Raw genomic sequence first — 24,306 nt, forward strand, 5'->3', positions numbered from 1 at the left:
TACACTCTTTTGTGTAGGAATGAGTAATGTGTTCATGTAATGCCTGAAACAGTGGCACTCTAAACACTGCGAAAAACAGTGTTTACACTTTTTTTTTAATGTTTGTGTATGTGTATATGAATACATATATATATTAATACTGTTATATTTTAAAAGCATTAAAGAGTCAGAAAGTGCATTTTCATGATACTGAGTCACGCAGAGTATCTGCAGTCACAAAAATCCCCCAAGTTTTTCTCTGTGTTTCAGAGCCATTTAAAAAAATGTTTGGCTTTTGTATTTGCTTTCATTGTGGATTGAAAACTGTTCATGCTCTTATGTATTGTGGGAATTCTTGGGGGGAAAAAGCCCTGTAATTAGAAGAAATAGTGTGTTAGATGAGGGTATGCATCCAAGTTTTAATAATAAGCCTACATCTCCAGATTTGCTGATTACTAGAGGTGTCATGTTTTCAGATTTAAAATAGTGGCCCTGCTGTCTCTATGCCTTGCAGCCTTGCATAAAGTAGTCTTGACAACTGGCAATGCTCTAGATAACTGCTAACAGCTCTTACTGACAAGTGTATGTCACTGGTTTCTTCACTGCATCTCTTACTCTCTGACACTCTGCCTGCACCGTCCATAATTGGGACTTAAGGGAGTTGTCTGCAGAGAAACTACTTGAGAGAGACTTAGAGACCCTGTGACATCAGAGGCAATTCCTTGGATATGCAGAGATGAGGGCACTATTTCTACACAAGGCTTGACAAGCACTTAGTATAGGGCCAGGAAGGCAGCCTGGGCTTGAGCATGTAGTGAAGGAGAGTGTGGAGCACTGAAAATTAGGTGCTTCTGGCACTGATACTGATACATTTATTTTAAATGAGCTTGGTGGCAAACACTTCCTGCTGTGATAGTCTCAAGTACTACATGGGAGAGGTTACACTTCAGAATCTTTCTCACTCTACTTACAGTGTGATCCCTTTGGTTTGTATTACCTGCTGATTCTTAACAGTATGGTGATGTATGTGGCTCGTTTTAATTTGCAGGGGGTCAACAAAATATTTTAAACAATTTATAACTAATTTAATCCAAAAGAATTTCTCTAGTCTGTGTCACTGTAACACATTTAATGACTCTTGTGTGTGAGCTGCAACAGAGAGATCTGAGATACAAAACATGATGTTATTTCTTTAGCAGAAGCTGTAGGGGTTATGCAACTGCTGGGCTGCATTGGAAGCCTTCAGTGCTTTTCTTGACATTGTGTATGAATCGTCTTCCAATTCAAAACCCATTTATAATTATTTAATTTATACTTTATTTATAATTAGTTGTAGTGCAGTTATCTTAAACAAAAATCAAGATCACAATTTAATTAATGGTGGACTATGCCAGACTTAAGTTTTCCAAGCTGTTTTGTATGTATCAGAATGCAGACTTTATTTGCATAGTCACAAACTTTTTTTCCCAGAAATTGTGCTTTGTTCGGTGTAATGCATAAGCAGTGCTCAACAGCATTATGGTTTTTCTTCTTTATCCAGTGAATGTCTGTTGCACTCAGTTGGAGCATGTTCCCAAATATATAACTTATGGTTTTCCACTCTGGTCATCACAGTATTTGTACTTGTCTTCAAGCATTCCAAATTTATCTGGTATTTGATTTTCACACACTTCCTTATACTTCACAGTATTAGTATTATCCCCGGTCTGTATAAAGAAAACTGAAGCACATGGTCCAAACTGTATATACTTACATTTCCCCATACAATGGATAGTTTTAGGATAATGAATGCTGTCAGTATGGAATTTGTCTTTTCCCTTATGTACTTTACAGAGTACAATTACCTACTGTACTTTCCCCACTGAGTAAGCCTGATAGTTTGAACCTTTAGGCCCAGCAGAATCCTACATTTTCCTGGTGTTTTCATCATGCATTGGTTTAAATGTTCTCTCCTGCAATTGGAAGCACAGTGACTCTCCTGATTCCCACCACTGCTTTTATTAATCTTTATGTCACTTCTGTGGAATGAATAATAAGCAGATAGTATTCATTTTTACAAACTGGCAATTTGTTCAACCAGGTTGCCTTCTTGATTGTGCAGCTTGAGTATCATTGATGTTAGTGATATTACACTGATGTATCTGGAAAGAGAAATGAGGGCATTGTGACTGCAACTTGTCGAGGGTCAGTCAGACAATGTGTACAAATGCCAGTTTAGAATAGAGCAGCGCCTGATACCCTGTGCCCATAATCTCTACCTCATACCTCAGTGATTTAAAACCTGTGCCCCTCAGATAATTGTTGTCTGGAAACTCAAACTTAGTTGATGGTGTTTGTTTCTAGATAAAGAAAGGCATATTGTCCTTGCAATTCCTTGTCTCTCACACACACACACCTCCTTCATTGTGACCAAAACTATTGCTGAACGATGTGGTGCCATTTTAGATGACAGTCTCAGTTAAATCAGTTAAGGGTCACAGGCTGGCCTACAAAGGGAATTTTTAACTGGTTGAATTAATGAGTACAAATTGTATCATCAATTGTAGCTTTTTCATTGCCCTAGTCACACAGTTTCTTCTTTGCTTAGTATCTCTGTTTGATAAGGCTAAGCCAGCATAAAATAGGAACATAGGCAGGATTCTGGGAACACACAATGTGTGAAAGTTTCTTCAAAAGGTTTGTAACAGACCATGCTATACCCCTAGTCCTGCCCCTTGCATTCTCGTCAGTGAACCATTTTTAAAATCCTGGATCTGTTTCGCCATTTTTTCCGCTCTTACGCCAGCCCTATTTGTAGTTTCCCCACCTGTTACTGTGTGTACTGCACTGTAGCTGACTGCATGTTGCTCCACAACTGCAGTGTGCCAACAGACTGACTGCAGCGTGGTATATAAATCACGATATACTTTTCCCACTTTTCCCTTTGCCCACTTCTAATCTTTGCAAAGCATCTATCAAAGCTTCTGATTTTATTTAGTCCATGATCTAATCTGTCTTTGGGAGTTGCACCTACCCTGACAAGAACCATTAAACCAAAAAGACACCCTTAAGAGTCTAGCTCAAGGGATAAGGGACCTTAGGTGTCGTGGTTCCTTATGAATAGAAATGTGTCAGAATGTGAAGTCTGAGGGCTCTTCTCATTCATGAAAGGTATGATCTTGTGCAGTGCTGCCTGGCAGTGCCATTGCTAGAGGGTTTGCCCAGCTATGTTGCACCTTTCAGCACTCGCCTTGCAGTTTGTGGTTGTTACTAGGTATCAGTACTGCCTAGTGACTCTGGCAGAGAGCAGATGTTGATTGATTCCCCCCTCTACCTGCTCTGACCCTCTCTGAGAACCAGGGCCATCTGCTGTGCAGGATGCAGGGCTCTAAGCATGGCCCTACAAACAGTAGGAACACTGCCTCCAGGGTATAAGGGACCCTAAATCCCTGAGTAAGTATGACATCCTAGAATAATGCTAGGGATGTTTGGGTGCAGGCCAAACACAGTCTGGAGACATGAAGACAGAGGTAAAGGATGTATGATAGGTAAAGCACACTGTAATCATAATTGTTGTGTAGATTCCTCGGGGCTTTTAGACAGACAAAGCCTCTGCTCCTGAGAGTTCTTTTCTAGGTGGACATTAGAGACCAAAGGAAGCATTGCTGACACTGTTTCAGAGATGGCAGAGTGCAGCACAGTAAGCTCGTTTCTCTCAGTGATAGTAGTCTAACAAGCTAACACTCAGATTTTTGGGAAAATTTTATCTGAATTGACTTGCTCAAGGTCACATAAGGGCATCTTGAGCTGGCATGGTGACACCACGTCTCAGCCCCGTGATTTTCCTTCCGCACAAAGGGTTGGCAAAAGCCGGTGATGTCAGTGCAGTCAGCATTTTCTCCATACCCCTGAAGCCCAAGCTATGCTTTGGTAGTATTTGTTGGTCCCATAAATGTTTCTTGCTACACTTCATCCATGGCTGACTTCCAGGGACAGAGTAAGTCGTCCCTATATATAGCTGATGAAACACTTTGGGATCTTCTGGCAATGACAGTTGTTACTATGAAGCCAGCAAATGAATTTTTTCTGTTCTTTCTTAATTTTTATTTCCAAGCCTGTCATTGGAAATAGCATACTTTAAAAAAAAAAAAGTAATTAGCTACTGTATAGTTAATATCACCATGTATGACTAGCATGGAGAGTTTTCAGAGTCAAAGTTTGTGCCTCTTGGTGCTAAATGTGGGAGGGCTAAATATGCTCAGTGCTTTTCCTTAGCTCAGACAAAATCAGGGTTTTGGTTCCCAGATATATGGTTCTCTTCTCTTCTCTTCTCTTCTCTTCTCTTCTCTTCTCTTCTCTTCTCTTCTCTTCTCTTCTCTTCTCTTCTCTTCTCTTCTCTCTGTTTTTCTTATGTATGTGTTGGTTTTAGAAATATTAAGTGAGTTTGAAGTTAATTCATACTACATTTATATAAAGAATGTAATTCCTTGGTTTTCTTCTTACAATATAGTGTGTTTCTTACATTGAAGAAGGCAGGTTATATTTATTGTATTGCAAAAAAAAACCAAACCCCCAAACACCTCTAATAAATGATGAACACATTTTATAACACACCTTGCCTTTCTGCTTAGCCTTGTTAAGGAAATTTATGCATAATTTTTAACAGAATCCAACATTGTGGCTCAAGCTAAATAATAATTTTCTTAAATAATTCAGATTTTTGTTGGTTAAGCTTTAAACTAGTGGATATTTGCTACAAGTAAAAATATATTTTATGTAGAAGCGACAGTTATGGCATGCTTTGAAAAGACAAGGGCTTTTTGATCCCTATTTTAAGATTCTATTAACAGTTTACACAAAAGAATAGTCACTTTGAATTTATTTTCTTTTACCTTTCATTGACTTCTTTCTTGAGAAAGCATCCTACTGTTCTTTTTCACAAAGGAACAGGCCCGTGACTAGGACAAGATGATTACTTAAAGACTCAATGACTGATTGAGCTCTCATAAGGTTCTTTATCTTCCTGTGGCCTTTCTGAGACAGCTTTGGCACATACGAGCTATTGTGTTCCTGCACAGAAGTGTTACAGCTGAAAACTAATGGTGACCATTTCCATGTCAGTTGATTGTTTCACAGGCAATTATTTAAGTAGAGAAATCTGGCTCATTTCTTATTCTAAATCTCATTAAGTTCAAATAGAAGAATGATCTGGTGAAACACTGTTGCAGTGTTCAGCATTTTTGAAATTTTAATAAAAGTGTTGGTTTATTCCACAATTTTGTGAGAGGGAAGCATAAGAAAGATGTTGAAGGATTGAAAATCTGAGAAGCAGTAAAAATGTAGAGGACAGAGTTCTTGAAAGAATAATATGATGCTTTTGACAACTAAATGAATGTTAAATATAAACTCTGTGAAAAACATTAATTTAATTAAGAAGAATTATAAAGATTAATGTCCTTTAGGTAGAAAAGCCCTTTGATTCTCAAGTACCTTCATGTAAAGCATGCTAGAAGGCTTTCACTTGGGTGGTACTCACTTGTGTGAAGTCACAGAGCTGCTGCTGCTACTAGGAAAGATCTGGCCTTTTGGTGCTCCTCAAAATGCATGGGAAGCAATACCTGATTGCTACAGTGTTCTTTTGGGTTCAAGGCACCATTTTCTTGGGTAGGCCCTTGCTAGTGTATACGTTAGCATGAACTACAACTGCACAACTTTTGCCAAATAAAAGACAAAAGTAGTTGACAGTTCAGCTCTGCCATCTTTATTCCTGATTCCCCTCTGCCTTTTTTTTCTAATGTGTTTGGCAGTCATGAGTTTTCTTTTGTCTTGCCTCATTGTAAACAACATGTGTCATTTCTACATTAAATATACTTGCTGACTCTCAGGTCCTTTGCCATATCAACTTAAGATTCCCTATCATATGGTTCATCGTGTTTCTTTCTTTTTCTCTCTTTGAGACTTTTGTCCTTTCTTTCCTGCTCATTTCTGTTGCTTATTTCTGTTCTGGTTTTATTTTCTTTCTCCTTAGGCACACATAGTTCATGGCAAGTGATTCTGCCAGCTTTATTTGGGAATGGTCCTAACCTACCTCTGATGTGGGAAGAAGCTTGGTGAAGCAAACTGCTTTATTCATACTGCTGTGCTAGGCATAGCTTTCCTATTCTCCTGTTGAGCTGAAAGAGGCAGCTCCCTTTCCACTTCAAGTTTGGCTCTCTTTCCACTACGGACCTCCATTCATATGCTTCTCATTACCGTCCACACAGTTAGTTTATAAAATTAAATTAAAGTAGTAAACAAAATACCAGATACTCCTCCTAAAGCTCCATCTATAAATATCTCCCCTGCCTACTCATGCTGTCTGATTAAGAGGGCGGTGAGCAGTTAGTTAGAGAACCTAAAGCAGGTCAGATTCCATCAAGCTAGACAGTTTGGTTTGTTTTTTTAAAGTGGGGCTATTCCATTTAGCTTCCTGTTTCATAGGTAAAAAGCCCAATATTCCCCAAATGCACACTGACAATGTTGAAGCCTTCTATTTTGACATTTTCAGAATTAAAAAGATTTTTCATTCTGAAATATTTTTTGATCCCAAATGGACTAATATAACCTGGCCAAAGTGGATCTTCAAACACTTAATTTTTTTTAATCTCTCAGACTAGCTGAGAGATACTGTGGTTCTGGTTGTTGGTTCCCAGGAACAATGAAGACATTTTTGTTTTATTTGCTTTGTTATCAAGTAGTGTTTACCTATGCTTATCAAGTAAGCATGGAAAAATGAAGAGTACCTTTGCAGCAGTGGCTAGCTGTATTTTGAGAAAATCCAGTTATTTTATGAAAAACTTAATAATCTTCTTTAAGAATTCTAGAAAATTTGTGTAGAATGTCCTTTGATTTCTAGAAATTTAAACACGGGTCTGATTCCAGACCAAATCTACAGTGTGATTGTATATTCTTTGTCAAACAAATTCTTTGCCAAAGCACCTCAGTTTTTATCTCATGACTGAGGTGCATGGGCACCCCAGCCCATATTAGAGGGTGAGGACCAACAAATAAAATGCAAGTTGTAGCTAATACCTCCCTGTATTAAGCCATCAATACCTGTAAAGCTCCTGTACTGCACAGTGGGGACTGGTGCAGAACCATTTCCATCCATGGAGATCCCCAGACAAGGCAGTGCCAAGGAAAGGCACAAAACTGGCTGCAATGGCTTCCCTCTAATGAGGGAGTGCATGGAAGGTCACAGTTGCATCAGAGCAGGAGAGCTCTTTGTATGGGGGGCAGCTCTGGGTCACATTTAAAATTTATGTGTGTACTTCTAGGATTCCTCTGACTGCTTCCTGCATTTCCTTTAGAAACTTCTCCTGTGCTCTGTGTAGCGCATAAGAAGAAATTATTTTACTGACTTTGAAGACTTGAATTATCATTTAAGTGATAGCAGTTAGACTTGTATTGAAAACCAAAGGTGACTACTGAGCTATAAAAATAAACCACACAAGTTACACCAGCATACACATAATGTGTTCATACATTAACTATGTTGTTTTGTAATTACTATTTGATATTGTCTCAGAGTATCCTAAGATACTCTGAGAATACTCATCTGCATTTGAGCAAAAAAGTCTAAGCATAGCATTTGCTTTGTTCTGTAGATAGAAGTGTAGCAACCTTGAGAGTATTTGCACTGAGCAGGTGAAAAGCATGTGGTTATGTCTGAATGCTTAGATTTAGAATTTCATTTTTAGACTGTTTATCTCATAGTATATACATCAGTCTTCAGAAGTTCAGCTTGCTGTTATTGCATGAATTGTTGCAATCCTCTTCTGAATTCCAATTTGCAACCTTAGTGCTGGATTTACAAAGTTTTTTGAGCTGAGGAGTAGGCATTTTCTGTGCATGTGTGCATGTTCTTCTATATTGCTTGGAGTTAAGGAATAGAAGGTGACTTGGAAGAAAACAGAGCTCTAGTTAGCAATATGAAATGGATGTCATATGCTGTCTAGTTGTAAATTATCCTGGTTATTCATTCCCATTGGCTTAGAGACCTACGGAGCCTTTAATGAGCAAAGTTTTCCCATACACCTGATTTTGTTACTTATGGCTTCCAAAAGCTCAGCTTTGGTGAGCATTTTCATTTTCTAAGTGAGGTTCGTATTGTATCCAGTGTGGACACCGCTAGAGAAGATGACCTTGGCTGATGATAGGTGCAGGCATTAATGACAAGCTCCATGAAGAACGTAGTAAACTTGCCAATTCCCAGAAGAAACATTGTTGCCAAAGCAACTGGAATGATAGGGCACGGGAGATACCGGACATGCTTGCCAGGATGCTTGATCTCAGCGCTACCCTTTGAGACTTTGCCCTGTGGAAAGCACGGGCAAATGGTTCCTGCCGTACACTTGTAAATTTCCTGGTCCCACAGAACTTTGTATGTGCTTCTTGGTGCCTGCTTTTGGATTTACTGAGCGTGTTTCCTGGACAAAAAGATATGTGTTGCTTTTTAAAGTTGTGCTTCCATGCTGTCTGGTTAATTCCAGACCTATTTCCACTGGAAAACGTTCCATCACTTGGGTGTCCTTGCTGGGCTGGCTCTTGTAATCCTTAATCTGAAAGTGCGAAGTGGCTCAAGGCGGGACACGCACTTCAGGCTAAGGCTAAGCGATGCCGAGCTGTATTATCAGATCGTAGGCGGCTCTTGGGGAGCAGGAATAGATGCGAGTAAGAGAGAAAAAGCCCAAACCAAAGGACAGGTATGTACCAGATTGGCAGAGCAGGCGGGCGGGCATTGCGGCCAGCCGTGTGGGGCGGCAGCCCCCGCTGCCCTGTGCCCGGTGCGGCGCTGCCCGCCCGGTGCCCGCGGCGGGGCCGGGGCCGCCGCCCGAGCGCCACGTGACGGCCCGGCGGGGATAATAAGCGGCGACGGGGAGCCGCGCCGGGCTCCTCCGCAGGGTCAGCCACAGGGACCGGCAGCAGCCGCAGACAGGGACACAGCAGGGAAGGTCACCACAGGTCAGCACCTACCTGGCAGTTTCAGCCTCTGCTCTCAGCAAGATTAGTCAATATTCATTCCCTGTCATCTTGGAAAAAGAAAAAAAAAAAGAAAGAAAGAAAGAAAGAAAGAAGGAAAAAGACACTGCTACCTACAACCTCTCAGCAAGTAAACTAAACTTAAGTTGTAGTAGAAGCCACAGTAGAAGCTGATCCCCGGGTAGCATGAATAGCATGAATCAGATAGATACAAACATGCAGTACACCTACAATTATGAAGAAGATGAGTACATGACCCAAGAAGAAGAATGGGACAGGGACCTGCTCCTGGACCCAGCATGGGAGAAACAGCAAAGGAAGGTCTGGAAATAATGTGTATCTGTCTATGTGATTCTGTGTGGAATGATGCCCCATCTTACTGTCATACTTTGTCTCCAGTTGTCGGGGTTGTACAGCAAGGGGATTTAATAAAATATATTTTATGTTTTATAAACCATTTATATAATGTATAATAGCTATGCCATATTTTTAGGATAAAGCATTCACTTTTTTGATTCTTAAGTGAGACCTATGTCATATGAAAATAATTTATGGGAGTCAGGAGTTTATTTTTATATTGCACTGCAAATATTCTGTCAGTACTTCTAGATTTATGAATAAGTATTTCAGTAACTTTTAGCTTCACTTCCTGGGTCTTCCTTTTGGAAAGCAGACTCTGAATCGATGTGTGTGCCTGATTGATTTTCAAAAAGAGCAAATTGCAATTATAAACAGAGGATGAATGAGATGGTTCAAAATTAGTGTGCAGAAAAGTTTGTAATATTTCTGAGAGCAGACTGAGAAGTCACTTTTGAAATTGTGATCTTGCAAGTCAGCTCTTATTAGAATTTGTTATTTGTCTCCATTCTGACTGAATGACCTGACAAGGAAAATATTGTCATAGAATTATATGAAATATAGAATTATATCCAGGCTAGAAAGATATCCAGGCTATATTTGAAAGCTATATGTCATGATTATGTGCCAGTTCACATTCCAGGGGGAAAAAAAGTCTGTTAACTCCTCAGAATACACAGTTTTAGAAGAAACGCTTCTTGCCTTGTAGGTGTAAGAAAACTATTGTGCCACCAAGTACTACCCATATTCTTTTTCTGAACATAAGCAGAAATTACAATCCCAGCAGTAGTCATGTCAAAGCTTTTTGGTACTTTAGTAATATTTGCCATATGTAATTTCTTAACATTTAGTTTTAAGTAGCATATGGAAAAGAAAGATGAAATAATGCAAAGGATTTATTGCCTCCTAATTTAAAAGGTGATGTTGAAGTCACAGCTGACAGATCTGGGATTAAAAGGTTATCTGCTGGTTACAAGAATGAAAATAGGGAGGGAGTGAGAGACAGAGCTCTGGGCAATAAGGTTGAATATGCATTTTGCATAGATGAGCAGCTGAAGTGGAAGGTGCCAATTTAGGTCTTATGACAGTCTGTCCCACTGTTACAGCTTCTATAAAAGCTATACTGTAAAAGTGTAATCATAAAAATAAGAGCTGTTAGAATAGTTGGGGCCAGTGGGTTTGCTTTTCCATTAAAACTTATAGAAGCAACATTTTCCTCTCAGATTTGGCTTGTAGCCTCCCTCCTTCTGTTACTTTTAGCTGGTTTTGTTAATTTTCTTGCATTCATGCCTGTTCAGGTCCTGCTGTGTGAGGATAGGGAGAGAAGTTCTGTTCTAAGTTGAAGTTCATTTTTCTTGATCTACCAGCTGCTGCAACTCCGAACGAATAATTAAGTTGTACTCATCAACACTGGCATTTGTTTTAATTTGGCACTCTTCAGATGGTGAACTATACTTTCGTGTTTTATAATGAGAATGAAAACTATCTTAGTGCCAAAGTGCTTTAGTGATTTGAAACTGCTCAGCTGTAAGAGGTTGTATTACATCTGATTAGGATTCAATTGCCCAGTATTTCAGAGAAGGCTGTTTTTAAAAGAAAACTGACAAGTTACTGGATACTAATGCACTCTAATGCAGTTTTCCTTCAATGCAGATAGATGTTAAAAAGTAAAGAGAATTTGGATTAGGTAGACATTCTTATGTTTACAATAAGTCTTGATTTCTGCAAGAAAGTGGGGAGCAACTATACTGCATGGAAAATTTTATGTTTCCATTCCTCTGAATAGGCAGTACTTCGCTAGAAAGTCAAATTCCGACACTGTCACATTAAACCGGACTCTGAATTGCTTCCATAGAGTAGAGTGTGGTTTTGCTACTTAATGTTGCCAGTTCCAAGGGTTTAGTTTTAATATTAATGTGATACCATATTCAAAAAAATTTACAAGAGGCGACCCTTATTCCTCATCTTGGAAAGAAATCTGAGTTTATTATTATGTGAGAAGTAAGTAATCACATGATAAAGGGCCTCAAACTTTGTAGAATGTCAAGGCTTCTATCTCTTCCTAATTTGTGCTAAGACAGTTGCAGAAAGTTGCTTTCTTAGTTTCCTTATTCATTAGGAGAAGATTGCAAGTACATGGGCACAGATCTTTGTTCTAAGTGGTAATACAATATTCAGAAGTGATCTTGGTGGAGCCCTGGCAGTTGGCAGCATATATTTTCTATTAGACAGTCTTGGAACAAACCAAAAATAAATGCCATTGTTTCTATTGTGGGCTGCCCTCTCCAGACTTGCCATTTCAGTGATATGCCTGGTATGAAATCTGTCAACAGATGCTGGTAACACATGATGACGTCCATAGGATTACAATGGAGGTGACGCCTAATTATAACCATGGTTCGTAGAGTATTATGGTCTGCTGTAATCCAGGCTCCTTGGTGGTCGCAGATGTCCAAAAATATATGAAGAATGCTATAGGAAAGAAAGCTGAGTTGTAGTTTAGCACTGTCTCTCTGAATGTGAATAATTTAAATTACTTAGTTGAGGTTACATTTAGCCTGTGTCAACTCAAGATATCAAGGAATGCAACAATTTGACCATTTGCTCATTAGATGCTCTTTGCAAAAACTTAAATGTGATTGGGCATTTCAGTCAGCAACTTTAAAGAAGGCAAAAATTGTATTTCGGACGGACATGCTGTCTACAGTAGAAAATAATTAGAGTACCATGGCCTTTGTGTCTTAGGAATATATAGATGTGTACCATGACACAGGAAATTTCTGAAGTCTGCTCCTTGACCCACTACACTTCCACTGCCCATGTGTGCTATAACAGCATCTGAAAATGAAAGTGGCCCCTTATTTCTTCAGTACTACACAGAAATAAAAAAGTATTGGAAATTAGAAAGCTTGGCCAGAGGGGGTGGGATTATTTTCTTCATTCTGCTCTGTAACCCTAGACAAGGTCAGCTCACCTCTAACCTCAGTTTTCTCGCTGGTAGAGGACAGCAGTGATATTGGTATGAACTGGTATAAATAGTTGGTTCTGTGGTCTGTCAGACTAGAGATCAGCTGTCTTTTGGTCCGTACCCTGCTGGACTGGAGTGGAAGTGGAAATCATACTAGTTTATAATGGAAGACTTAACACATAATTTCTCTTTTCTTCATAATAAATTTATTCCTTTTCAAGAAAAGTTCAACAGACTCCACAAACCTTTTAGTTTTCACTACTCTTTATCTCAATAGAACTGTAAGGAAATGCAGTGTCACTTAGGAAACCAAGCACAACAATGCTACTTGAAATGCACAAACACTATATTTTTGCAATGTTTTTGATCTGCCAACACTGCTTGGTGAGCCATATATTAAACAGCAATCTTGCCTATTTGTAACTTTTGCTATAAGCAATTATGAGAGTGAGTGTGTTTTTTTAAAACTTTGACAGGAAATGCGGTTTGTTAGATTTCCAAGGTAGGTTGTGGAACAGGTGTGGTCTCTTTTTCAAGACATTGTATTGTATTGTAAGGCATTAAACTGAGATCAGCTATCTAACATGTGCCTTCTACAGTCATTAAGACGTCTGACACTATTGTCCTAACACACTTAAGGAAAGAACTGGGAACATGTTCCTTGCCTTGCTGACATTGTTACAGATGAATGATCTTATTCTAGCTTGCTCTATAGCCCTGGTACCACTGCTTTGTTAATGCAGAAGGGTTTTAATGTAGATGTCAATGTAAATGATGACCAGTTGCATGGGATTATTTTATACTGGTATAAAATAAACAAGAAGATTTAAAATATTTATTTACCTTGATATTGCCCTCTTTCTGAATGCAAATCTTCTTGATGACACTGAACGTTGTTCACGAGTGAGGCTTTTGGAAAAGATTCTTAAGGAAAAAAGCTGTGTCTTTTTAGTCTTCAGCAGTGCATATCAGATTACATTTCTAATGTGACCTATAAGGATTTATGTGCATTACCTCCTTTGGCTGGTAATATAACTCCTGTTGTCCTTGCAAGCAAAAGGAATAATAAAAAAAATATTTGGAAGTCACATGTATTGCAATTTATTTGGCAGGAGCTATCAGAACTACGGATTACGGACATAGTTCTTATTTTTCTTATGTTGCTGCAGCTTTATTAAGTTCAGCAGATTTGAGAGGTTCAGTGCAGCCTGATAGAGAAATTGACCTTGTGTTCAGTCTGACTTCAGAGTCTATAAATAGAGTTACAGTCAGTATCCTGGATTTACTCTAAAGTTTGCTTGGTCTTCTATGGATGGAATCTAAGTTGGTTTCTTATCAGAAACCTCTTCCTGTAAGAATTCTTCTGGTGAGTGAGAAGATAGATATAGTGGAAAGAAACAACTTCATTCTTCACTGGACAAGAAAAATAAGCAAGGATGAATGAATGAAAAATAAATGTAAGGCAGAAAAGGGTTGGCAGGAGAGGCTGGATGCTACCAGCAAAATCAAGTACGGCAGAACCACTTTTCATGGATTCACAGGCTCCAGATTGAAGTAATTGTTGTGGAGAATATAACAATATCTGAAATGTGTAGAGGGCATTCCAGCCTAGGTCTTCCTCTTTTACTGAGATTATCTGGAAATAAAATTGGTTTGGGCTGGGTTTTGTTTGTTTCTTTGTTTTAAACCATGTAAAATTCTTTCCTTGAATAATGAGCCTTGGGGTTAGGCTTGCATGACAGACACAGAAACCACCACTAGAGGGTTTTCACTGAGGTGGCACTTTTTACCCACTTGGAATACCAGTGGAATTGTTGAGAAGGCACGGATTCCCCTCTGCAAGTGAGCAACATGAGCAGGGTCTGGACATGAAAGTAGGAGGTGTGAGGGAAGCAAAAGGTCCTCTCCTTTCTAAGAGAGTATGAACCTTCTCATTACTTATTCCTAGTATTAATCTGCTAACAGTTGCATATTTCTTATAAAGAGGATATTTCTTATAAAGAGTGAGTAGCTTCAGAACTGCTTTCAGGAGGGGATTGAATTTGCCAGGAGGAAAATCATCCAGCGTCAAAAGCAGAATGATAATGGAAAAACCATGTGCCATAGTAGCATATGCTATTTCATATGCTGAGCCCTACACTGCACTTCTCTCCCTCCCTTACCTTTTATGCAGATAATTAGTATTATGTAGGTGTCTTGGGAATTCTGTTGGCTGAAATGCAGAATTTTCTATTAGTATTAATAGTTTAAAAGTGCCAACAATTTCAACTTTTTTAGACTTTTTTTCCCTAGTGTTCAGTAAGTATTTGGCTGTCTTGTATAGAATAGAAATGTCTTGCCAAATGATACATGTTACTGTAGATACAGAGTATGCCTTATGAAATATAGGTTTCAGCATTCCAAGGCCAGATGCTCCTCCTTTGGGTGCATCAAGAATTTTCTTTTCAGTGGATGCCAAAAGCTCTAACATTAAGAACATACAAGGAACATATCTTGTTTTCTTTTAAGTGCTATGTGTGTTCTCAGTGGGAGATGGCCCCATAGAAGGTCTGCCTGAGAACTTGGTGGTCAATAGACAAACATAGGTTTTTTTTCTGCTACAGCTTGTCTTGATTTCTCAGCATGTATTGTAACTGTCCCAAGTATTAGACACTGATGCAACAGAAGACCGTGGAGTGGCAATTTCTCTTATCCTATGAAGAGCTGCCATGAGAACAAGAGTCTCTGTAGAAACAGGGGATATGTTTATGGCTTGTTCTGTACAATTTGCCCCTCAGAGATTAGTGCTTTTTAAAATAGTAACGTGTTAAATTCCTCTTGCTGATGTTACTTGCATGGAATGGTGCTTGAGAGGAGTATGCTGAAAGAATAGTGGAATGGTCATATTTTGTCTTGGGAGCTGTCAATAAGGTGTGCAGCCCTGAATACCGTGGTGCTGGTATATAAATGAAAAAGCAAAGAAAACTATTATGAAATTCACTTTGCTAGAAATGATTAGGTAGGTACTTGTTTGAATGGAAAGGTTTTCTTTACCAATACTTAGTGAGAGAAATCAATAAATTACTCAATATTATGTTTTCAAATGAACCTCTCAATGTTGATCCGTTACAGGCTCTGTATGCTTTTAAGTGTTGCCAAATCCATAATTCCCAGTCTCAGTTTAGCAGTTAATTACCATTGACTCCCAAATATCTGCCAGCAACATATTATGAAAAAAATTATAAGAACCATTTTATAATGAGAAGCAGAGGCTATTTGCTTCCTTCACTCATAGATACACACCACAACCTCCCCTGAAATCTGTATAGTAAAAGGTCTGTCTGTAGATGCACTGATCCAATTAGTAAGACAATAAGGATTGGAAGAAAGTATGGATCTAAGTGGGTTTCCATAAGCTGCCACCAATGTGCTTAAGAGCTAGAGAAAAGCTGTGTGTTAAGCAGTGGACTTTGCAATAATCTCTTGAGGGTGGGATGTCTGCATCTTGCCTGAATCTCTGTTTGGGTCACTGGAGACCTGAAGAGAGAAACATGGAAGGTGTTTGCTTAGTAGACCTCTGAGGGTTTTCAGCCCTGAGACCACAGTAAAAATGAATCCATGCTTATACAATTTCTAGCCCTGTGCAAACAAAAGCAAGGCTGGGGTAAATTCTGTAAACTAATGAATATCAGTAAGAAAATACCATGATTCTATCATCAATTTCCAAATGAAACTAAAACAGCCTTGCAAAATGAATTTTGACTACTTTTGACTAATGGGGCCAGGTCAAAATCTTTCATTAAAACCCTTCTGTCTTACAAGACAGAAAACATCATTATGATGGAAAAATCAGATCCATCAGATGATGGAAAAATCTCAGTATTGCAAAGATGCCAACAAATGCCTCACATGAATTGATCACTGTTGCATAAATTCTGATCTATTTAATGACTTTTAATTTAGCCAGTGATTTCTGAATTGCACTGTACAGTTCTACTGATTAATTTCAAGAAGACTAGGCATTAAGATTTTCTTTATTTGCAAATGTTGATGAATATGTAGATATTAGTAGTATTTTAGAAATTGTACTGCAGACTCTGCTGACAGAAGAATATACTGGATTTGTAGCTGGAATGCAGGTAGATGTGATGCAGGAAGAAACATGTCAATGAAATAGAATTAAATGGGAATTTGTACTGCTTTGCTTTGTACCAAGTAAAAAAATGTTCCTCCTGTGTCTTATTTTATATCCTTACAAATAAACAAATATAAAAGTGCTTACATAGTTGGCAAAGTTGAGTTGGTTTCAATGGCTTTACTGCCAAACATAATTTCTTCTGAGCCATAATTGTTGGGATAAACAATGTGTAGCTGATGTGGTATTCCTTCACTGTGAGCACTGAGAAGTTGCTGACTCTGGGTGAATATCTCCTTTACAGCCATGCATTCTTTACTGTCAGTTGATACCAGAAGGAGAGTGTATTCACTGTGAGCACTCCATTTCTCCCTTAATTAAATTTCATTCCTTGTAGTTTGGGGTAATTTTCACATCTTCAGTGTTTGGGGAACACCATTTCATGAAATGCTGTGATAAGAGTGTGTGATATTTGTTCTGAGATCACTGGATTTGTTGGTTTGAAATATGCCTTAGGTTGAGAGACTTGATGCACAAATGTTATCATAACTATACAGGTCCTATCCAATGCTCTATTTCTACATGATAAAATTTGGCATGCATTTAAAGATAGAAGGTTCTTCTTTTCACATCATTTAATCAACAAATACAGTGTTATGATCACCCTCTGTGGCTGTTTCTGTACAGAAGCTGTAGTAGCTCTTCCTGTTGGCACTACAAGGAGCACTTCTGTACAGATCAAGGCAGCATGGTCTCAGTAATCTTCTAACTACTGATGTGAAAGACTTACAGGACAGGTGTTACTGCTCTGCAGGAAGAGACAGAGGCAGAAGGCTTTGAAATGCAACGGTCTTCTTTTATGAAAGTGTCTCCTTATGGAAATGGTAGCTCGTAGAAATACACTTCATACTTTTGAAGGCCAGAGGGGAGCAGAAGGTGACAGCTGTCTGGCTGATTTTTAGTTACTTTCTATAATTGGACCTAAAATTTCTGAGTGTGCACAGAGGGAAGAAAATAAATCCTAAATTTATGTCCTAAGTGAAAGAAGGGACACTGCTGCTCCTTTGTCTGGTCCTGGTTTTACCTACTTTTGAGTTATAAGGACACATCTCTTTGTCCATGTGTTCATCTCCAAAACAGTGGTTGTAATACCAGTGTGCTGACTTTGCAGATGGCAGTGATAAGTGTTTACTGTACTTGATATGAGTAATATTTTCCATTTACTTCAAATGCTTACTTCCAACTGCTCTTAACTGCCAGAATTCCTTCAGCTTGAAATCTGATGTTTGTTTTTATTTCTCTTCAAAAATTTGTAAATTAAAGAAGTCCAGGCATCCATTACTTTGATAACTTGCAGAACCTAATTTAGAGCAGACAGATTCTAATCTTAACTGCTCCTCTGAAAAGCCTTGCTCACCCCCACTACCATAGCAGGAGTCTGTGGAAGGTGACTACCCCAGGCTAAAATTAGCATCCATGATTATTCCTTAAGCATCTAAGGAAACACTCATATTTTTTTATAGGTGTTGAACACCCAGGCATTTCCACTGATGTCAGGAGGAATTTCTGTCTATTTTGCACCTTTGAAAATCAGCCTACTATTTTGGCAGTTACAGAAAGGCTTAACTATCTAGCATTAAGTGATTTTTTTAAACTCTCTTTTATATTTAATCTTGGCACCAATGTAGCTTTTCACTGCTGCAAGGCTTAAGACATTGCACTCTTTAATGTGAACAAAACTGGTATCCAGCTGCATTGAACTAAAATTCTTTAAAAAGCAGAAAACCCCAAACACCCATTTATAAATGATTATGTAGCTCTGGGGTATTATTTCACCTAGAGGAGTTCATTTGAGCTATGAAAACCCCTGTAGTCCAAGCTCATCTCCAGTTTGGTTCTGGAGAGTAGTTCTACCACATGTTTTCTTTGGCAGAGTAGCTGATCATCTTTGACTCTACTACTATCCATAGGCTTCCAGTCCACTTCATTTGCTGATACAATGATCTTCTGCTATATACCAGATCATGGAAGAAATTTTAAGAAACCCTCCCTCTTCTTAATACTTCTTAATCCTAAATCATCTCAGTAATGTAGTTTGCAGTGCAGCCCCACAAGCAGCTGTATCTGTGCATGCACATATTATGTACAATGCACTTATCACCCACCTGGCATTATAGTAAAAGACAAGCAAAACACCAGACATGAGACTGAAGTTGGTTTTCTTTCCTTATGTCTAAGGCCTTCATTTCCATGACCAAGCACATGTCCCAGCATGGCTCCTGTTGAGAAGAGAGACACTATTAACAAAGAACTGTTTATTTAATTGATAAAACAGTTTGCTTATCACAAACTGTTGTTTATGCCTTCAGCAGTTACAGTCATTGTTTATTAACACATCTATTCTTAGCTAAGTGCTTGAGAACAGGTTAGTTAAATTTCTTATTCATATATAATCAAGTCATCCAAAAGTCCCAAGTAATGTTTTGCTATTTATTCTAGTTTAAAGAAAAGATAAATAATTTAGGAACCTGAGCCTCAATAAATATTATTTAGAAACTCAGAAATTTGTCTGAAAGTCTGCTTTCTTGCAGGATATTTTAAATGTTTTAGAAAATTTTATTCTATAGATAATACTTCATAAAAAATAATTAAAGCATAAACAAATTAAACCCAGTATGTTTAAGTGGTATATTTAACCACAGAAATAACTAAATTCTTTAAAAATCAGTTTCTTAAAACAAGCATGAAATAAAAATTGATTTTTTTTGTTAGTCACCAGTTACAATAGTGAAGTAATTCACATGGAAAGATTATGTGCTTTGTGTATTGATAAATACTACATTGAGCAATGTGACATGTATGTCACAGAGGAGCCTTTTGTTGCGGAATTGGGAACTAATGTATAAGGTTTTCCTTTCTCTATGAGTCTCAACTGAAATCTTAGTTTCGATTACAAGTGAAACTACATTTGGTTATCTCAAAATGTACTACGTAACAGAATGCAAAGACAACATTTACTGTGAAAATGTTTTTGGATTTGACTATTGACATATTTTCCTATCATTTATTAGTGTCAGAGACTTAAGGATGTGTGTTTTGGTGAGGATAAAATTGAAAAAAAGTTTCGATATCTGTCATAAGACCTGCTTTTATGATTATGGAAGTACTTTAAAGAATGTTGCTAAATTGGATAGGAACATAAGTTTATCCCACTCTGACTCTGTGTTGACAAATTTAAAATGGATTTACTTACTCACCTGGCAATGTAATGTATAATTACTAGATAAAGATAGCATGCTGAAGAAAATCAACAGAGAAAGCAAAGACATTTGGAAATCCAGTCAACTAAATCCTGGATTAGCCTACTTTAATTAATCCTTCTATTTCCAGAGGGCATACCTTTAGTTCCTTCCATACTGTAATGTGTGAATGCTTCTTTCATCTCATCCTAAATAGTATTTGGGCCATTAAAATATGTATCTGCTGTAACAAAACTGTTAGCCAGCACTATCTGTGATAGTTCATGAGCTCTTGGGAAACCAGGAGGAGCACTGTAAGCTACAGCTGGTGAAGAAGGACCTAAGAATGGAAACAATAGGAGCTCCTATCTCTTTATTAAGAAGGTTCTTTTGGCACTGATGGGGTAGCAGTAATGCATGTTCTTTGTTTAATAAACTTGAGAAAAAGCCCCAGGCAGTATGTGAGGAGCATTGACTTCTAGTTTGTTGATACTCTTGTGAAGCAGAAATACAGGAAAGATGGTGTTGCAGAATTAACTCATTCTGAGCCACAAAGAAATGGGTGAATTTCTTTTGACTCTATCACATTTCAACTTCTTGTTGTATATTTTGGTCCCATGACATATAAAATACCTTTTCCTGTGCTTTTTTTCCCTCAATTTTTCAATGTTTAGATCCTTTGTCTAACTAGCATTTTGAGTGACACTTCCCAAATGTCACTTTGCTCAAAAGTGATCCAGAATGCAAATAGGTCTCTTTTCCATTAACTGAGCATGCCTTCAAAAGTATCAGGAGTTCTCTTAATTTTGTTCACCCAAGATCTGTATCTAAAAGTCTTATAGAGAGCAAGAGAGAGGGTGCATGAAAAACAGATATTTGGGAGCATGCATCAGTACTTTGGAGTTTCTAACACAACCTATGCACTTTATGCTCTGCAAGCTTTCTGCTTGGGTCCCTAGTGCCCTGCCTGACTGGTTGGGAAGGGGCATTTGGACAGCACTTTATGAGACGTGAATATGTACCTCTGTATAAATGCAAAGATGCAGTCTTTATTACACAGATGACAGAGTCCATTAGAACTCATAAAAATGTGCAAATTTCTTAGCAGCACTCAATTTTGTGCACTGTAGTGGCAAATCTATTTTAATGCCCTGACAACTGGGCAAAAACTAATTTATTTCTATGCATGCACTGTGAGGTTCTGCAGTGTAAAGTGATCAGGAATGCTGTGTAAGATGTTAGTAGCCATACTACTGCAGGTTGTAATGTCAGGCTTGCTTGTTTATAGCGTGTACATGCAAGCTCTGCAAAGTGCAGTGTATCAGAGCAGAGAATATTTGGATAGGACACTCTAAAGTCAGCTTACCCTGTTAGAGAAAAATACTGCTGTGCCATGCAGTCCTCAGAGGTTCAGGCTGGATGCTGTGAACTCCCTGCCATGCCGTGTAGGAGTACCCTGGTTCTGTCAGAAAGGCACAGGTCCTTGTGGGTGATGCATCTCTATTTCTGTAGATTTCAGTAGGAGGCATTTTGAAGGGGAAAATTTGGCAGTGCTGCGTATAACAAGAAAAAAATCATCCCATGATTTATTAACTGTTGAATTAATAAATGCTAGAAACAAATTTAAAGAGATCAGCATATTCATAAACTTTGCCTTTGAGGGAAATACAAAATCAACATCTGAAAAGATAAAAAAAGCCATTGACTAAAAATAGATTATTCAAAATTTTGCATTGGTATTGTTTCATTGATTCCTTTTGTTTGGTTTTGTTTTTAAAGCTTTACTGCCATTTAAGAACCGAGTTCGGAATATACTTGATTCACAGATAATTTTTTCACCAATATTTGTTTTTTGAGGAATATGAAATACAAGTTCTTTCACTTTCTACAGCATTTTAAGTTTTCAAAATGTACATGAGACTGTGAATTGCACTCCATTGTAAAGATTAACAGAGCCTGTCTGCATTTAGAGGTCTCAGTCCATGGAATGTATTTATATTTCACCTCTACTGTGGGATAAGGATTTTGGACATGTAAAGAAGTTTTATAACTTGAAAAAAGTTGTACAGAAAGCTGTGGAAGAACAAGAACTCAGTCATTACTCATAGTCTGTCTTTTCATTCTTATTGGAGAATGTAATATAATATGGGGGCTATTATAACTTGGATATTTGTTAGTAATTTGAGAGCTTTGTTTGCTTCACAGACTATACCATTTTTTACCATTCTCTAAAGCTAATCTTCCACATTAAGAATGTGCATTGAATAATGATATGTAATCCAAAATCCAGAGGTATTAATTCTGTTATGATGAGGTACTAACGTACCTGTTGGTTTACATAAAAGACAAAGAGAACAGAGTCATCAAAAGATTGTTGTGTAACTGTAAATGATGTCATGCATATTGTTACTGAAGTAGAAGGGAAAATGAAGAGGTAAGATCATTACAAACAGCAAGGGATTGCTCCCCATTACTCCATCTGGCTACTATGAATTATCCAAGGTTGAGCTAATACAGCTGGATTTGTGCATTTGGACAAAGAATTCTCATAGAGTATTGCCTGGATGCTGTTGGGGACCATCTTTTTCCAGGGATTCATGCATATGATGTGAATGAACAAACTGTACTGCAAAAATAGTCATTCACATCCAAGAGAAAGCTGACTTGCACTGCTTAGCAAGGTGGTGACATTATTAATTAAAAGTCTCAGTATTGCAAAGCCTTCTGCATGGAATATTCTGATAGCTCCCACACCTCAGCTCATGATGAAAGATAACCTTGTGCTGAAGATGGACTTTAAATTTATTGGTTGGGATTGTGTGGCTGATGGGAACCTATCACTTTTAGGTCAGTGTTTTGAACCCAGGCCAGGTGAGTAAGTGACAAGGTTGCTAACACATGCAGACTGTTTGGTAATATCTATGAGGTGAGTTGTATGCTCAGTTTAGCTCTCAGGGGGACAGGTGTCCCCATCACTTAAACCACCAGAAATGGCAGCTTCATTGGAGGTGCCCAAAACTGACCTTATTAGTGAGAGGTAGGGACAGTGACTTTTCATCCTAGAGGTGAAAGCTAAAAAAATTTCTGTATGTGAAAATGCTTTCTCAGATTGCATCTGTGGGGTTACTCACAGTCATTGCTATTTTTAACAGTTCCTTGAGTCACTTCTTTCTCCATACTGGAGGGGCTGGCACATTCACTAAAGAGTTTAAGGAGAGAAGAATAACTAGCATTTAACTAGATTTACAGTAGTAGGCAACTGGTTTATACTATAAAGCTTGGTTTGGTTTTTAGATGCAGAATTAATGTTGGGTGACAGTGAACAGATACTGAACATGTTGGTAGTTGTTATGTATTGTGTTCTGTCTATTCAGAGTAGGTTCTGGTTTTGATTCATTTTTTCATTTTTTTGAATTTTTTTTGATTCATTTTTTCATTTCGTATTTTCAGTTCTACATTTAGAAGACATTTATAGTCTTATCAACTTTCTAATCTCTCTTACTACTGTTTCTTTATCGGGCTTTTTTTCAGAGTAGTGTTTGAGCATCTCAAAAACAATGGTTAATTTTCCCCCAAAATAGTGCTGCGGAATATGGAGGGTTTATTATTACCCTTGAATAAAGAAGTGGGATGCTGAAAAGCACTGGCCTATGGCTAATATTTGCTCTCATTGTTGTGAGAAGGATTATAGTCCCTTGTGAGGAATCATAGGTCATAATTTGCTCAGCATTTAGGACAGTAAAAGCATTTTTAAAATTCCTGTCTTAAGTGCCTTAAAGGCTGTTGCAAAACTAGGGAGAAAACACAAGTGTCAGGGTCTCTTCTCAAGGATGATAATACAGACCTCAGGAAATGTGTGTACCCATAGAACAGATCATGGAATCCACTTTCATTTTATTTTGGTTTGTTTAGTTTCCCATAAAACCTCTTCTGCCTACTGACTTTGACTCTCCTTCTACCCTCTATGTCTTCAGCTTTGTTTCATTACTGTTCTCTATCCTCATGATCTTCTTTTCTTTTTCTCCAATATCACTGACAAATCTCCAATATTAGATTTCTTTTTGCTAAGGGAAATTAGAAGATCATATGAAAATAGAAGATAGAGATGGGGATCACCGCTTAAAGAACACTCTGACAGAAACAAAATTTACAGCTACCTGTTGCTTGCCAAGTGCTTGGATTCCTACAAGGGAGTTGTTTTCTGCTGATTGATTTCTTATTTTGTAGTCTTTGGATCGCTTATCTGGCAGGACACAATCTGGCAGGAAAAACAGTCTTCTTGATATTCTCCCTTTTCACGGCTGCAGCTTAGATGTCAGATAGGATATGAATCTTCCCTGAAGATCATAGAAAGTATGATTGGGAGAATTGCGACTTCTTGCTTATCTGAGTCTGGCTTTCTTCAAGCTGTTTCACTAATTTGTTAAAATTAATTTGAGCTGTAGCTCTGTCATGAAACATGCTTGCAGACCCATTGTTTTGCTGTCTTACTCAAATGTGATAAGCATGCACCCTGTTCTGTTATCCAAATAAGTAAAGGGTGGTATAGGAAATGCTTCAGGGCAGATTCCTACAGAAGTGTGTTTAATAAGCTCTTCCACTTAGAGTGGGCCACTACTCACCATTAGTAGGAATAAACTCTCTGACTT

The 24,306-nt window shown here is 38.1% G+C and overlaps 1 protein-coding gene and 1 long non-coding RNA gene across 4 annotated transcripts in view; one reads left to right on the plus strand and one right to left on the minus strand.

Annotated features, from left to right (window-relative positions):
* Positions 1-8,591: 8,591 nt before the first annotated feature.
* The window catches only part of ACTN2 (actinin alpha 2), a 66,563-nt gene continuing 50,848 nt past the window's right edge, over positions 8,592-24,306 (plus strand). For all 3 annotated transcript variants that reach the window (XM_014874646.2, XM_088161533.1, XM_014874637.2), the window contains exon 1: positions 8,592-9,300. In XM_014874646.2, coding sequence (XP_014730132.1) covers positions 9,166-9,300 — 135 coding nt within the window. In that variant the 5' untranslated portion in view covers positions 8,592-9,165. The remainder of the gene's footprint in view (positions 9,301-24,306) is intronic.
* LOC148224322 (uncharacterized) lies at positions 11,237-21,206 on the minus strand. The gene is made up of 3 exons (XR_015802859.1): positions 21,024-21,206; positions 18,584-18,697; positions 11,237-11,808 (listed from the first exon to the last, which is right to left on the minus strand). It is a non-coding gene; the product is annotated as an uncharacterized LOC148224322 (long non-coding RNA).

Source organism: Sturnus vulgaris, chromosome 3 (genome assembly GCF_052056855.1).
Source record: "Sturnus vulgaris isolate bStuVul1 chromosome 3, bStuVul1.hap1, whole genome shotgun sequence".
Classification (NCBI taxonomy): domain Eukaryota; kingdom Metazoa; phylum Chordata; class Aves; order Passeriformes; family Sturnidae; genus Sturnus; species Sturnus vulgaris.